At 41.0% G+C, this 15,495-nt stretch overlaps 1 protein-coding gene across 1 annotated transcript; it reads left to right on the forward strand.

Moving 5' to 3' along the window:
- The first annotated feature begins 3,249 nt into the window (after nucleotides 1-3,249).
- Nucleotides 3,250-14,241, forward strand: LOC308115505 (uncharacterized protein). Its single transcript, XM_080473062.1, has 11 exons — nucleotides 3,250-3,490; nucleotides 3,612-3,707; nucleotides 3,806-3,858; nucleotides 3,953-4,119; nucleotides 6,425-6,600; nucleotides 12,155-12,325; nucleotides 12,556-12,627; nucleotides 12,975-13,034; nucleotides 13,352-13,416; nucleotides 13,540-13,706; nucleotides 13,907-14,241. The coding sequence occupies exons 1-11, from the start codon at nucleotides 3,414-3,416 to the stop codon at nucleotides 14,093-14,095; spliced, it is 1,293 nt and encodes a 430-aa protein (XP_080329188.1). The 5' UTR covers nucleotides 3,250-3,413; the 3' UTR covers nucleotides 14,096-14,241.
- Nucleotides 14,242-15,495: the final 1,254 nt, after the last annotated feature.

A 15,495-nucleotide genomic window follows, 5' to 3' on the forward strand; every position in this document is an offset into this window, starting at 1 on the left:
AACAGGAAACATTAGAGTTTTTCAAGAATTCCTAATGTTGGGCAGCAGGTATCACTCATTAATGTCACTGTTTCACCATCAATGACATGTGTGGCATTCATAAATAGGACTGAAGTGTAGAAGGAAGTCAAATCGCTTTGTATATGTGCAGTGAGAAACTCGAGTGGTTTCAAAGATTCTTTAGTATTCTACAGTATAGCATTATCATAAAGGTTGCATGGTGGTGCAGTGGTTAATGCTCTCACCTCACAGAGAAAAGGTCGGGGTTAAAATACCAGCCGATCAATTAGTGACCCTAAACTGCCACCAGTCCAGAGTGTATCGTCAAACTGAAAAGTATTCCTACACAAAGTTGTTCTTCTACCTTGCAGTGTGATAACCTCTTAAAAAAGGACACTTCCTGTCAATTTGTCTTTTGAAACGTTTCATGGCTTTCCCCTGTTAAGTAATGCCAATGTCACAACAGTACATCTGGAAATTAATGTGATCCCGTAAAAGTGATGAAAATAGGATACTGCTGACAGTCGGGGGGGAAATTCTAATGTTATGAACACACATAAAAGATGAGAAACGCATATGACTTATTAGAAACGCACTGCTTCTAACAGCAGACACTCTGAACCGTGAATCTTAAACAGGGGGATTAAATAGGCCGCTGTCACCGTTTGGGCTCAAAGTGAAATATAAATAAAAAGCCTCGTATATATCCAGTGAAGGAAAACTCACTGATTTCATTTTTATTCTTGATGAAAGTAGAAGCAGATTAATCTGTCTTCACGTATTCGGTTCTCCAAGGGTAGCTGAGAAGTTTTTAAAGTGCTCAGCATAAAACCTTTATTTGCTATTGACAGTGCAGTCTGATCAAACCTGAAGGAGGCAGAGTCCTGTTTCATACCAGAAAACTGATGAAGAGAATGAAATGTTGGCATTTTATGACAGATTGAGGAATACTCGAGTTATTAAAGGATGCAAATATGCATTTCAATCTCCAATATTGGAGATGTTGCTTTGCAAACTGTTCCAATTTATTTTAATGCACAATAATGTGGATGGATGTATTTGTGCTGGTGGCTGAGCTTATTTGAATTATTGCGATATTTATTTTCTTCTTTTCCAACTCTTTTGGAATTTTATCCTGTTTCTTCTCACAAACGGCTTGCTGCTCACTAACATTTGGTTTTGGCTTCTCCGCTGTGATTGGCTTCGCTAAATTCCACCAAACATTTTTTTAATGATATTACAACAGGGTTTAGTTGACTGAGTAGGCGCATGCTTGGGATAATTATCCAGCTGGAAAGTCCAAATATAACAAATTACACTCTTGATAAGCTCACATTCTTCTTTGAAACGGTCTGGTATTTCAAAGAACTGAAGAGATCAGTCACACGATTGAATTAACCAAAATCTCCAGATGCAAAAGTCAACGAAGACAACACAAACCACTGATGATGCGCATCTTAAACTGGATATCCAATGTTCAAAACGTATTTCTGGTTGTGTCATTAAATAAACTCTTGGTTATTATTAAAAGCTGAATCTCATTTTTGAAAGTTTGTGTCGATTTTGATTTGAGGACAATTTCAGTGAATCTCTGTTAAATTACAAACAATTATGCAATACATAATCGAAGTAAAGTTATTCTCGGTATTATTCTTGGAGTTCTGGGTTTGCAACATTTTAAGACTTACATCAAGGGTGTAGTCTTCTTAAAAAATATCACTCTTTATATGTTGACATTGTCCGTGCAAATTTTGAAATAAACCCACGTCAGTCATCTCCAAACCACAAACATACCGATAGACTCTTCATTAAGACCCCCCCCCCCCCCCCCCCCCCCAAAAAAAATATACATACCACCCCAAATTAAGACACACGCATGAAAACACACAGGTGCAATGGATAAACCTATGTCAACATTGTCATTTGTGAAGTTGCTCAGAGAAGTGCAAGAGATTTTGTTGAGTTTCGGCAGGAATGGAAACCTCCCTGCTCACTTCCTCTCTGTTCTTGTAAGACTTCCTGCAGGTTTCAACTTCTCTCTGCGTCTTGTCTAATGTTAAAGTTAATAATATGTTTTTGTTGGACAACAACAACAATGGCGGCCTCCAGAGTGCCATAACTCCCAGTCCATAGTCTCCTGAGACTTGGTTGTTTTATAGTGGCGAGCCAACGTTATAACAATACAACTTTGTCATTTGTTCATATGAATGGCCACGCTGTTAATGTTTGTGGAGTATTTATTTATTTTTCGTTACAAAAACAATCAACAGCACCCACTAGTGGCCCTACATGAAAATGACAGTTTTCAGTATTTCTGCCACATAAATGGAAATCATTTTCAAAATGTTGCTGCGTAAACGTGAAACTTTTTTCTGAAACCAAAATGCAAATCGTTGTGTTTACGCTTGGGATGTTGTCGCGCAAATGGGAATTTAAAAACGCCTCTAATTATTTGTTCTAAACACTTTCCACAAAGAACTCTGCCCCCACTGTGTCTTTTGAACCCACTTCAGTCAGATTATTGTCGGGAGTGGCTGTAGAGCCTGACAGGTAGATCGAGTTGTCTTCTAATCACAGGGTCGGGGGTTCGATCGCCCATCCCTCCCATATGTCAAAGTGTAGGCGAGCAAGACACTGACCGCCTGGTGTGGAAGTAGAACATAACCAACAGTGTAAAGAAATGAGTGAAACGTGTGCTGTATGAATAAAGTTAATTTCAGTTTTCTTCATTAAAGCTGCAGCGGCTGTAGCCAGTACCAGCTGACGGGCAAAAACCCCTAAAATAAACATTCAACCAGCTTCCTGTCGTTCCGTTAATGAATTTCAGTGTTTTAGGCATGTTTTGACTTATTTCTTCTTATTCAGAGCCATTTCTTGGGTTTGGGCCAAAAAAACAGGGTGTAACCTGGATTGAAAGCTGTTCACTATGTTCCATGCTTATTGTGATCGCAGAGTTTCCCACACATTGCATATCCATCGGTTTTTCACCGATATTGACTTTTTCAAAAGAAATTATACAGTAAATGTGTCCGTCGTACATTTTGATATCAGTGAACATCAATCATCGTCGGGCTCTTGTGCAGTGGATCACTTCAATCCAGTGTTTTTCTCTCGGTCATCGTACACAGAAATGCAACAGGATAACGTGTAGATACCTCATGGCGGTACTCGAAGGAAATGGCTTCTTCTTCTTGGATTAAGTCAAAAACATCTTTTCCCACTGCAACGTTAAAGCTGTGACTCATTGACAACAGGAGCAGCCGTCTGCATGCAGATGGCATTTGGAGACCTGTACCAACAGGCCCTCAGCGTCACAGGTATTATACCTTTCCTGCCAGGTACAGGGCGAGCCAGTACACATCAAAACAGACAATAGCATCCCCTCAGAGGAAGTTAGCAGCAGCGATGTGAAAATGCCGAAACTTTTATTTTCAAAGATTGGGGTCTTTGATATTAAAGATCTAATGCCAAGAGTGAAGAGGCCCAGGAGGTAAGTCAAACGGACCACCGACGTTAAACAATCTCTAGAGTGCATGGGAGAGGATTGATGTTTGTTTTGCTTTACTGTGGTGAAACTACACTCCAGCATCTAGGTTAATTTTGTCTTTCAGGATTGATATTGTGCTCAATCGAAAGAAACGCAAGAATGACATCCAGGTCGTCGCAGGACAAAAATTAAACAATGACATGTATCCGTCAAAGCAAAGGTAGTGTGTGTTGATCTATTTCTTTTGACATCCGTGTTGTTTATTGTAATGAGAATATAAAATATATATATATACACATCTATATCTCCTCATTGCAGCAGGCAGGCTGACGGCAAATCCCAAACTCTTGCAAAATTGCTCAAGGATAAAAGTAAGATGTTAAATTATATTTTCCCTCCTAATCTTCAAAAATTCCTTCTTAATGGTGAATAATTGTGTGGCTTTAACTCTTTTCCTCTCTGTAGAATATTTGGCCGCATTTCGCTCCTTCCTACAGTCTGAGTTCAGTGAGGAAAACATTGAGTTCTGGCTGGCTTGTGAAGACTTCAGGTCCACCACATCGCCAGACGACCTTTGCTGGAAAGCAGAGAAGATCTATCAGGAGTTCATCCAGCCTGCAGCCGGCAGAGAGGTCAGTTTGTCAGTGGTATCAGGTCGCGGCTTTTCAGTTCAAAGGATGAACAATTTTCGTGGTGGACTTAATCCCAAACATAACCCGTAATTTGTCAGAGCAGCATTACAGAGCAGGGGAAGGTATTTATAGAGAAGCTTAGCAGCTCATCTGGAAATGGTGGAAGATTCACAAAGCCAGTGAAGCAATTCTGATGGCACCACCATGTCGCAACGTTCTAATTGTGCCACATGCAGGACATGTTCCGCGGTTATGAATATGTCGTCTTTGAGTGTGGGCTGTGCTTCTGCAGTATTCAATAGAGAATCTCTGAAGGTGAAATCAGTAATTTAGACTAGATTCTAAGTAGTTATAATATCCTCACTGCAGACAAGCGGTCAAGCCCAGTTGACACGAGAACCACGTCGCCAGACTAGTTAAAGGGCACTGCAGGAACTGATTAAGCCACTTGGGGCAACACAGCTTTCAAGACATGACATTTGGCGTGATTTATTTGCTTTGAGACGTAGCAACAATACATGGGAGCTCAGAGAAAAGTTAGATAATCTTATTATGCACACCATTGTTTCGCAGAAATTGTCACAATTGTGCCGACTGAGCGCCTCCCATCCATCTTGTCACTTATCATAAATATTTCTATTTACTGCATGCTGGAATATTCTACTTGATTATTTTGAGTTTGAACATATTTAAAACATTTGAAAAGTTCAATGTTTTTTCTCAAATGGGTTTCCAGCTTGTTATTGGGGGGGCTATAGGTCCGATGGTAGTTAGTCGTCTCCGGGCCTACTTTTTTGTCATGGTCAACAGATTTTCAGCATAAAAACCTTGAGACTGTCTCCTGTCCCGTTTCTTCAAGTATCCCAGAAGAACAGATTGTTCTCTCTTGCTTTTACTTATTTTATTTTCCTACAATACTTTTTGTTTATAGATCTGGATGTGAATCTTTAACTGCAGTGTCATTACCAACTGAGCAGCAAACTTCCTCTGCCGGGAGACTAACTATTTTATAAACTGACGAACTAAATCACTAAGCCTGCTTACAGGACAGTGGGTCAACAAGTCGCCCCCGTGTCTCCTATACTGCCCACTTGTAGCTTTCAAGTGTAAAATCTATTTATTTTGTGGTTTGGCTGGTCTGTTAGTGAAGTCGCATAAACCCTCAGGGGAAAAAGATGTTATCATCTCCAGCAATAAAACAATAATACAGTAGAAGCAGGAATATATAAACCAAAGGGGGTAAAATACACACTGACTTACAACATCTTCAATTACTTTCGCATTGGCCTACGATTTTTGCTTGAGATACATTCTTGTGCGAATACCAGATAATAATACAACGTTTAACCTCACATGTGCCCACATATAAGAAGTAATAATGAGAAAACTGCAGTTATTGGACAAAAACATGTGGCGTTATCCAGTTCACATTATTATTTGCATAATGTGATAACATTATCCAAAAGTACATACTTGTATATAAAAATATTAACAACAATGTAAATATTGACATTTCAACACAACACTATATAAAAACTGAAATCATCAGAAGTGTCAATTTGTTGGTATTTTGGAGCACTAGTGTCACTTTACTGGTATAAAAGGAGAATATATGAAACAATTAGATTTTTTTTTTTTTTTTTTTACCACTACCATTAATTAACATTTCTGAAGCAAAAACTCAAAAACAATGCACTTTCACTTGAAATGTTGCCGTGTACAGTGCCTAAGTTTGATGAATATTGAAGATTGTGAAAAAAAAAATAAATAAATTAGGCTGTTTATAATAGGTTTGGTTAAGTTAATTTAATGTGAACAAATTTTGAATGTACATTTGCGCTTCAACCATTAATGACGTTGTTTATATTGTTACTTATTTGTGAGGCTTGATATCTGAGCTATAAAACAACAATAGGAGATATTTTTTCCAAAGTTGCTAAACATATATATTGGGTAAACAAGTAGAAAATCGGTACTAACAAATGATTATTTGCTTTCTACATTTCCCCTACATCAGCGGTTCAAATACTTTTTTTTCGTATTTAAAGGCCAAATTTCTCCTCTCAAAGTTTAATTTGCTAACTCATTACAGTGAAGGCAAACCCCGGCAGATACACTCTTTCTCACTAACATACAGAAGCAGGAGGCGATATTTTTCATGTCTGGCTCAGGATTATATAAAGTCTCACAACCTCAGAGCTGACCAACCCTTGAGGCCCCAATATGTGATCTCGGTTGACCCCCTCCCCGATGGCTGGGCTCTAAAACCACCAATGCCGACTCTGCCTGTGTGTTTCTTCGCCAGATCAATGTGGACCACCAAGTGAGAGAGAAGATCAAGATGTCGTTGAAGAAACCGACAACGTCCTGCTTCGACGAGGCTCAAAAGCAAGTTTACCTGCTGATGGAAAGAGACTCTTGCCCCAGATTCCTGAGCTCCAACTCGTACCTGAGCCTGAAGCGCAAATCCAGGACCATGTGGTACATTTAAGTTGCGGCGAGGGAGCGCCCCCTCCCAATTTTCTGTTGAAAAGTTATTCCACACTCTTTATGAGACGAGGCTTTCCTCAGTGCAGAGCGTCTCGTACTTTCTCCTAACCTTGAACGATGTTTTCACCTAAATTCAACATCGATCATTTGTTTTGTTTTTTTACTTATTTGATGGTGGGGTGATGTATTGATGAAATGCCATGGAGGAGAAAAAAGCAGCAGGAAAAGAGCGTGAGAGAGAAAGTGATGTGAGTGGAGTTGTTTAATGCATGGACGAAGAGAAAAATGAATGCGCCGGTAATTATAACCATTGTTGCCAAGTCTGAGGGTCGTTTGAGTATGCCGAATGTGTTAATGTGAAAGTTTCAGTAAGTTAGGGTGCGGCGCGCAGAGTGATAAATGGTACGTAGATGGCTTTTGATGCGTGGGATGAATAGACCTAGTTTCGTACAAGGGCACCGAATTAAAACTTCTTGACCAAGTTTGGCCAAATTTCACCTGACTTCTGTGTTCATTCGCACTCATCGTCTACGACTACTCCTATTGTTCTGTTTCCATTTCGTCAGAATTTATATTTATCTGATTGACTAAGTAGTAGACGGAGATGGACATGAGTCAAAGAGAGAGAGAGAGAGAGAGAGAGAGAGAGAGAGTTTCCACAGCTCGCCCAGCAAAGAGGTTCTCTTCTTGGTCACATGTCTGATATATCCTCTAATTAGGCGCAGGGATGACTCCATACACCAGCAATAGGGTTTACCAAACTGGAAAAAAGTAACCCTGCAGTAACCCTTGATCCCACTCTGTTCTGTAAATGGCCTTATTCCTGAAAACAGTGCCTTAAAAAGGAGTACTGAGGCAGCTAATAATAACTCGGGGGCTTAAACGACAACACTGGAGTCATCAGACAACCAGATGCGTAGCAGATCAGCCTGAACGTGTTGCCCTGTTAGGGAAATAATCTCATCACCCACGGACAGCGATAGGAGAGATGCCTGGGCTGTTGCCTCGAGAAACACCTGGGGAGAGTGAGATCTTTTTTTTTTTTTTTCCTTCTTCTATCAGAATTAAAAACAAAAACAAACATCCAAAGATGAAGAAACTGGCTTTTTGTGTTGGGAAGATCCACGTGAAACGAGTTGTTGGTGCACTGGAGGCGTGATCGCGTTAAAACAGAGGTTTCTCGACAACAATAAATGTCAGGGTGCAAAAAAAAAAAAAAGGGAGGACGACAAGATTAAAATGAAGGATGGGGGTATATTCATAGGCTACTTACTGTGCAACTTTAGGCGAGATCACTTATACATCCAGCGCACGTGATTGTGTCTGACTGCATGTTTGACTGGAACCACCTTTTGAACCTCAACTGCAGCTGACTGCAGTTATTTTTATGGATATAGGCTTGTATGCTCTTAACTTTCTTCATAGCCTCAACACAAAGGCTGGGACAGTCATTCTCAATTACACATCGGAAAAGCTGTAGGACGAAGACTTAAAATTTGAATTAAAATTCATATTTTTCAATAAGAAAGACCTATTTTCAATAAAATTTCTGTTTTTTTCTTAAATGTGTGACTTTAAACTTGGATATTTTCAGACTGTTACTATACTGTGTATTTAAGGGCTCAATTCCTGGTGCTCCAATTTCCACCCTCAAAGTTCTGTACAAGTCAAACATTTACATGATGCAATTTAAGATGCGTTTCATCTCTTTAGCTCTATTTTTTTCAGAAACCCTTAATGTTTATTTCATCCTTCATGAAAAAAAATCACATTACGAAACCACAGAACAATTTACAAACAAAATAAGCAAATGAAAATGTTTTTCTGGAAACTATTATAGCTATATATGAGTATTTTTATGCTTCGTCAGACTAAATTTAGTTTTCTCATTTATAAACCCTTTATATAACGTATTCTCTTTGATCCTTTTAATGTGCGTCATTTTCAAATGAATCTCCTGGACAGTGTCCAGACATTATTCTTGCTTTGGGGCATTTCCTGATGAAAGTTTTCTTGCTTGCTGCAAGTAAGATTTTGAGCAAGTTTACGTCTTCTCCCATTCTTTTCCCTGGTAAACATTGCTTACGTTCTCTCCTTTAGGTCCCAGAACCCCTCTGCCACTTCACACGTCTGAGCCGTTTTGAGAAACCCTGATGGATTTTGCCTCTGGGATATTTGTGGTTTGCATCCTGAAATCCACATGCCGGCCTGTCTAGGCACCAAAAGTACTTTAGCCTGGGGAATGGTTGCTATTTGTTATATTTAGCGTTTGAAACTGACTGAAAACATGAAACCTCAGCATTTCTTTCTTCATATCTTTTTTTTCTTTTTAACCTTGAGCAAGTACAGTGCCTGCCATGAAACTTTAATAATGCTGTAGCCTTCAGTGGAGGATTAATTTGGAAAATCATCATTGGAAATAAATCTATGAACACATACTGAAGTGATTGCGATTCCAAACGACAGACTACAGACTGAAACGTTTTCCAGGTATCGCCAGAAAAGGGCTCCAGGCACTTTTATTTATGGGCACGGCAGCTATTTTGAAGTTCTACGTCACAGAGTCTGAGTACATGGGGATGTCAGGGGGTGTCCGCGATAACTGACAAAGATCTCACATCTCCCCCATCACATGGCATGCTCTTTTCTTCACACACAATCTGTCACTGTTTTCCCTTAGCGCCGTTGCCATGGCAGCAATGAGGAAGTGAGCACAGTCAGTGGCACGGCGTTAGTCCAGAGAGTCACAGTTGGAGGGACTTTACTATCAGATCTGGATGCAAAAGGCAAAGGCTCCTGAATCAGGCTCCTTATTCAAAGCTATGTCCCTCAATACTGTAACTATGGCCACAGAATAAGCCCCGAGTTCACAGTGTTTGGTGTCTCTTCGTAACGCCTCAGTACTTATAACCGTGTTTGGGCAAAAGAGGGAATGCAGCTTCAGTGAAGCCAAGCCAAAGGGCAGATGGTGGGAAGGCAGGGGATGGCAGCAGGTTTAGAGCAGAGGTGGTTTTTCAAGACAGCTTCATAAGATTGTATTTGACTTTTCTGAACGTTCATTATCGGTTACATTAAAGGCATTGCTCTACATGGATTAAAGGCATTTGAATCGGATGGACTGGAAAGTGTTACCTTGGAGGCAACGTGCGAAAATACATTTAGACTGATAATTCACACCTCTTTCTACAAATGTTGGGATTTGTCTACACACAGACAGACTTTAGACATTATGCATTTACCACTGTGATTGCATTTACTCATTTCTTTATGACGACAATAAGTCTGTCAGTGTCAAGATTTATATTCATACTAAAAATCCCTACTGGGACATTTGCTGATTACACCTGATCTCATTTTTTAAATAAACTCTACCAAAAACACAACAAGTGACCTATTGATGTTCTGCACAGAGATGGATTCCCTTTCACTCTTATAATACAACATATCATTGCATGTCTGCAATAATTATTCCAGGAAGCGTTTTCAACAAGGTGCAAACTTGATAAAAAAAATATAGTATTTGAACTGTTCAAAAGGGCCACCCAAGGGGCATGAAATCATGAAAACCATGTGTGGAGTTTGCACAGTCTCTCTGAGGGCTTTCCCAGTGCTCCTGGTGTAAATGCATGTTGGTTTAATTGGTGGCCTTCTGCGCGTCACGACGCAAACGAGTCAGAGGGCGGCTCATTCACCCCGCTGTGTTTTTACCACCAATTCCATTAAAGTTTAAAGAATCATACCTTTAGTTTGTCTTATTTTAACATCAGCTGCTACTAACGGCTTGTGGCAGAAGTCACCTGTTAACAGGGGAACCAGTGAAACCGAAACACTGGACAGTGAAGCGTCTTCGTAACAATCCGCATTTTGTAATATTTTTTATAAATATATCTACTATTTAATTTATCATTTGAGCTGATATCTAACGCATGTTCGCCCCATATCATATCGGGGATGATTACTTATGCACGACAAGGAAACGCTCCGATGACTCCGCCCACACCGTGATTGTACTATTCTGTAATGGAAGACGACCGAGGCTGAGTCGAGTAGAGTCAAGTCGAGTAAGGCTGAGTAGGACCTAGTGGAAAAGCCCCATAGGAGACATTCGTATGTCTTGATGTCTCCACATTATATACCATTCCTTGTCTGAGCTGTACAACAAAGTATGTGACGATATATAAGATCATTTGAAACAGGAAGTGACGTTTGACTCTTTGCCGAGACTCACTGCACACTTTTTAAGAAAGAAGAAAGGATTTCTTCAACAATCACAAAACAAGTCCATGTCACTTTTTCATACCATGAAACGGCTTTGCGGGTCAAAATCCAGGGAAGTGTCAGGATACTCCACTAATCCTGATCCAACGTTGAAGAATGGTCGGGGCTTCTATGACACTTTTTTTTTTTTTTTTACCTTAATTTGCTCTCCAAACAATTATGTTTTTGTCTTATTCATGGCCAAATGACACGCAAACACACTCGTACACAACAACCATGCTGCCTCCTTATGGTATAATAATGTTTTGAGGATCAGACTCAGAGGCCTGTGAATTCCCACAGCCCCTTCTGCTGCTGTATCAGCGGCGATCTGTGTTCAAACACGCCGGCCAGAAATATCCGTTACAGATCACCGCTGATTGGAGAGAAACATGAAGTGTCAAGGGTCAGCGTTACCAACGCTAATTTCAGCTAAAGCTTGTCTTCTGGCCGCGACACTGTCCAGCTCACTGCTCAGTTCTCACACCACGTCTCGATCTCTGGCTGACCCCAGTTGTTTCTACTCACCCCGATCTGTTCCCAGCCCCCCCCCCAAAACAACTAGCAGGCTCAAATATGAAAAGCTGCGGTCCATCAAAATGTGTGTGGGTCTGTTGACATTGGCAGGAAACCTGCATGTTTGCCGTTGTGGTATGTGTCGTTGTCGGAGATCGCTCCCTCGCGTGATTTAATGGTACAGTGCTTCATTCTGTTGCTGAATTAACAACATCGAAATAAGTCTACACGTTGGTGCAACATCTAGTTTCAATCAGGGAAAACACCATTATTGAGTGAGGAAGTGAGTTTTTTGCAGATGTCTGAAGCCTGAAAGTACCAAATTCATCCCATCTTACAGGGGGGAAAAAAAAAAAAAAAAAAAAGGATTTTTGATAACGGAGTAATAACTTTGTGGGTGAAACGGCAGCGGTCGTGATATGACGTTTAGACGGTCTTTTTAACTTCCTGTTGCCTTGCTGAACGTCTGTTGCAATCCTCTTGCGGTTTCCTCTTTCTCACATGTGTTTTCTGGGCCTTGTGTTGAGGGAATTTCCGCCACTTTTATTATTTTTTTGGACGAATTTCACTCTGCTCGCATCGATGAATGGTGCCGTTGTGCAAAAGACAGGAGGAGTGCCCTTCAGTTTGTCTCCAACAGCCGTCACGTTTCAGCGACATTTCATCGTCTGTCTAAACACACGGCGCGGAAAAGGTCACGATTTGCCTCGCTCTGTCACCGTTTACTGTCATTTGCATCTGTGCTGACGGACTAAAAATAATGGGAACGCAGCACGGCAGCGGCCACCGAGAGTCCCGTTTCCTCGGCCGGCCCAGGAGATGGGAGCCGCAATAGCAGAGAGGGAAAGAAAAGAAACGGAGAGACGTTAAAGGGAGTGAGGAGTCAGGAGGAGGGAGGCACACATGCAGTACAGTGCGAGTATGTGTTGTTTCGAGCTGTGAGGTAGGAGGAGAGGAGGAACAGGAGGAGGAGGAGGAGGAGGAGGAGGAAGGGGTGCTTCCTCTACGTCTGGGCTGAGCTGCTGATGTATCCCAGCGGTCCTGGCACTTAGCAACAGGAAAACCTCGGTATAAAAAGCTGCATCGCAGGGGGAACCCTCCTAAGTGTCTCTCAGCCGCAGCATGACCAGGACCGAGAGCCCGAGAGTTTGGACTTAACAAAACAATGCCCAGCCTAATCGTTGAACCACTCAACACACACCACTTCATCATGGACAGAGATGACAGGAAGAGAAACAAGAACATGTGAGTGAAACTTTGACTTTACCCTAAGCTTTCTGGTTGTACTGCTGACTGGTTACTTCAAATTAATGAAGGAAAAAACTAATAATACTTGAATCTAATTTACCAATTTCACACAAGATTTTGTAACCATAGCGAGCACAATCAAGTCAACTGCAAGAGCATAAATGTCGATATAATGCCAGCTCCTTAGGATGTCCCAATCATCCTCATCTAACCTCACATGCCGCACGCTCTCTCTTCTAATTACTTCCATGCTCCACATGCTTCTATGGCTCCACCGGCGACTAACTTAACGACGGCAAATCCGCCTGGGATGTGCATTCATGTATTTTCTTATTCCTACACAGCGGAAAGAACTTCATGTGCCGGCTCCAGTGCATGTTCTCACACTCGTCAAGCTCTGAGAGGTAAGGAGACTTATGGAGTGCTTTGCATACATTTCAGTTTTAAAATAGCTGGGCCCGCTTCTATCATTTCCATCTATGGCATCACGAAAGGATTCAAAATGATCTAGAGACACTTATGTTTTCTTTGGCACAGCACACCCGGCACGCCAGCGTATCCCAGGCTTTGACGTTTTTCTATGAATTTGATAAGCACATCTGCTATGCTTTCTCAATTAGACAGTCTGTGTGTTCTTCCAGGCCCTCGCAGGTTTATTCAACCCAATTTTTATTATTTTTTTTTTTTAAGTTAAGTAATCCAACGTTGCATTCTCTCCCAGCAGGCTAAGTTTAGAAGATACCCAACAATGGTCACAGTCCCTGGAAAGGCTTCTTGAGTCTAAATGTAGGTTTCATTTCTTTTGAGTAAAAAAAAAAAAAAAAAAAACATTAGAAAAACTTTTTTTTTTTTTCCCTTAGAGAAAGAAAGTATTGAAAGAGTAAGGTGTTTTCTGGTGTTGTCCCTCAGATGGACTGGCTACCTTTCGCAACTTTCTCAAATCGGAATACAGCGATGAGAACATTGAATTCTGGCTCACCTGTGAGGACTACAAGAAGATCAAGTCTTCATTTCGAATGTCCTCAAGAGCCAAGAAGATTTACGAGCAGTTCATTAAAGCCGAATCGCCTAAAGAGGTGAGTCCAATACGGAGAAGTCTCTAAATACCAGCATCTTTATATATACATGTATATAAAGCGTTAACATTAAACATATTCAGCACTAGCAGAGAATCTCACGGGTGGGGGTGGGGGTGGGGGATGCCAGCTCAAGTGTTTGACTCTTTTTTTGCTCTTGGCTTAAATCCACTTATTCCTCTCTGTGTGCCTCATTCCAGATCAACATTGACTATCACACCCGAGAGCAGATCAAAAGGAACGTCAAGACTCCCACCATGCACTGCTTTGACGACGCTCAGAAGATAGTTTACGGGCTGATGGAAAGAGACTCGTACCCGCGGTTCCTCCGCTCGGACATTTATAGAACTCTCCTGGAAAACCTGGCCGCCGACGCCACAAAGGGGTGAAAAGCGCAACGCCAGGAGGAGAGAGAGAGCAAGGACACGGAGACCATAACTGGAATGTTTGAGCTCCTTCAAGGAGGAAGGACCGACAACAAAGAAGGAAGGAGGGTCAGCGGGGCGAGTGCGGCTTCACGGACAACATACGGAGAGGCCTGGCAGCTCCGCGCTGCTGGAGCAGCGAACTGACGGAGCCCCACACTTAGCACCCGCCCACCCACCCCGAGGACTGCCTGAGGCTGGCCAGAGGACGCACAACAAGCAGCCCTCGGGGATGATCCCCTCACGAGCGTGTTTGCACCCGGATGATGCGTTTGTGAACTGAACCGGTGGCTCGCCCTCGCGAAGCCGCTCAGCGGACGCCCTTTGGCCTTCTTTGCGGAGGTTTTTCCTGTGCATGTAAAGATAGAGGATGTGAGATGTAGTGGTCACACTTGATTAACTTTGCATGCGTGTGTGTTTGTGTGTATTTGTGAAAGAGAGAGAGACAGAACTTAGTAGCTCCATTATAGTTTTGTCGCAGACTCTGAATAAGCTGCAAGAAAGCAGTAGGAAAGGCAAGAAATCTATAGTGGATGCTATATTCAATACTGATGTGTCATCCTTAGTAAAATGTTGTCAAGGGCCTTTGAGTTCTGCTAGATTCAATTCTGGGACACTTTAAACGGATCTCTCTTCGCTTTATAGTCCAGGTGTGATAGAAACTGGGGGTTAAAAACTGATACACTTTTTGTTTTGTTTTTGTGGATGCTTATAGACCAGGGGTCTGCAACCGGTGGCTTTGGAGCCTCATATGGCTCTTCAGCCCCTCTTTAGACTTTCCCTTAAGCTTTACAAAATTATGTCCTTTTTATTTTATCTTTATTTTATTTGCACTACTGTTTTTGTTTTTAAGAACACTTGGCTGAAAAAATCTGAAAAAAGCTCAAATGGCCATAATAGCTTAAGAATAAGCTAAAACAATGAAAACTACTGAAATGTATGAAGCCTGATTAAAAAAAAAACTCATTTATAAATAGAGGCTAAATTAGCCTTAACTTTTTTTTAAGTTAAAGCAGCTACAATTGCTGAAAGTGTCTAAAACAGCTCAATTATTTGGTAACAACCAAGAAACAAAGCTGGTAAGAGTCCAAACAGCTTAAATGGACAAAGCTGCTAGATTTGCGAAAAAGGATTTAAAAAAAAAAAAAAAAAAAAAAAAAAAAAAAAGGGTTTAAAATGGCCGAAATTGCAAATATTTTTCTAAATAGATTAAAAAATAATAATAATGATAATAGATAGTAACAAGAATATTTTAAAATGGCAAATCAGCTCCAGTGCAAAATTATTTATACAGAAAAAACATGAAAAAAGGGAAAAATGAAAAACAAACCAAAGGACCAAAACAGCCAAATTGGCAAAAAATA

This window comes from Lipophrys pholis (genome assembly GCF_963383615.2).
Source record: "Lipophrys pholis genome assembly, chromosome: 10".
In the NCBI taxonomy this organism is placed as follows: domain Eukaryota; kingdom Metazoa; phylum Chordata; class Actinopteri; order Blenniiformes; family Blenniidae; genus Lipophrys; species Lipophrys pholis.

Bases quoted from the DNA above. Each gene is read 5' to 3' on its own strand.
- LOC308115505 (XM_080473062.1), top strand. From the start codon at position 3,414: ATGCCGAAACTTTTATTTTCAAAGATTGGGGTCTTTGATATTAAAGAT. The intron at 3,491-3,611 runs GTAAGTCAAACG...TTTGTCTTTCAG, and splicing joins AGAGTGAAGAGGCCCAGGAG to GATTGATATTGTGCTCAATC. The intron at 12,326-12,555 runs GTAGGAGGAGAG...AACAATGCCCAG, and splicing joins GTGTTGTTTCGAGCTGTGAG to CCTAATCGTTGAACCACTCA.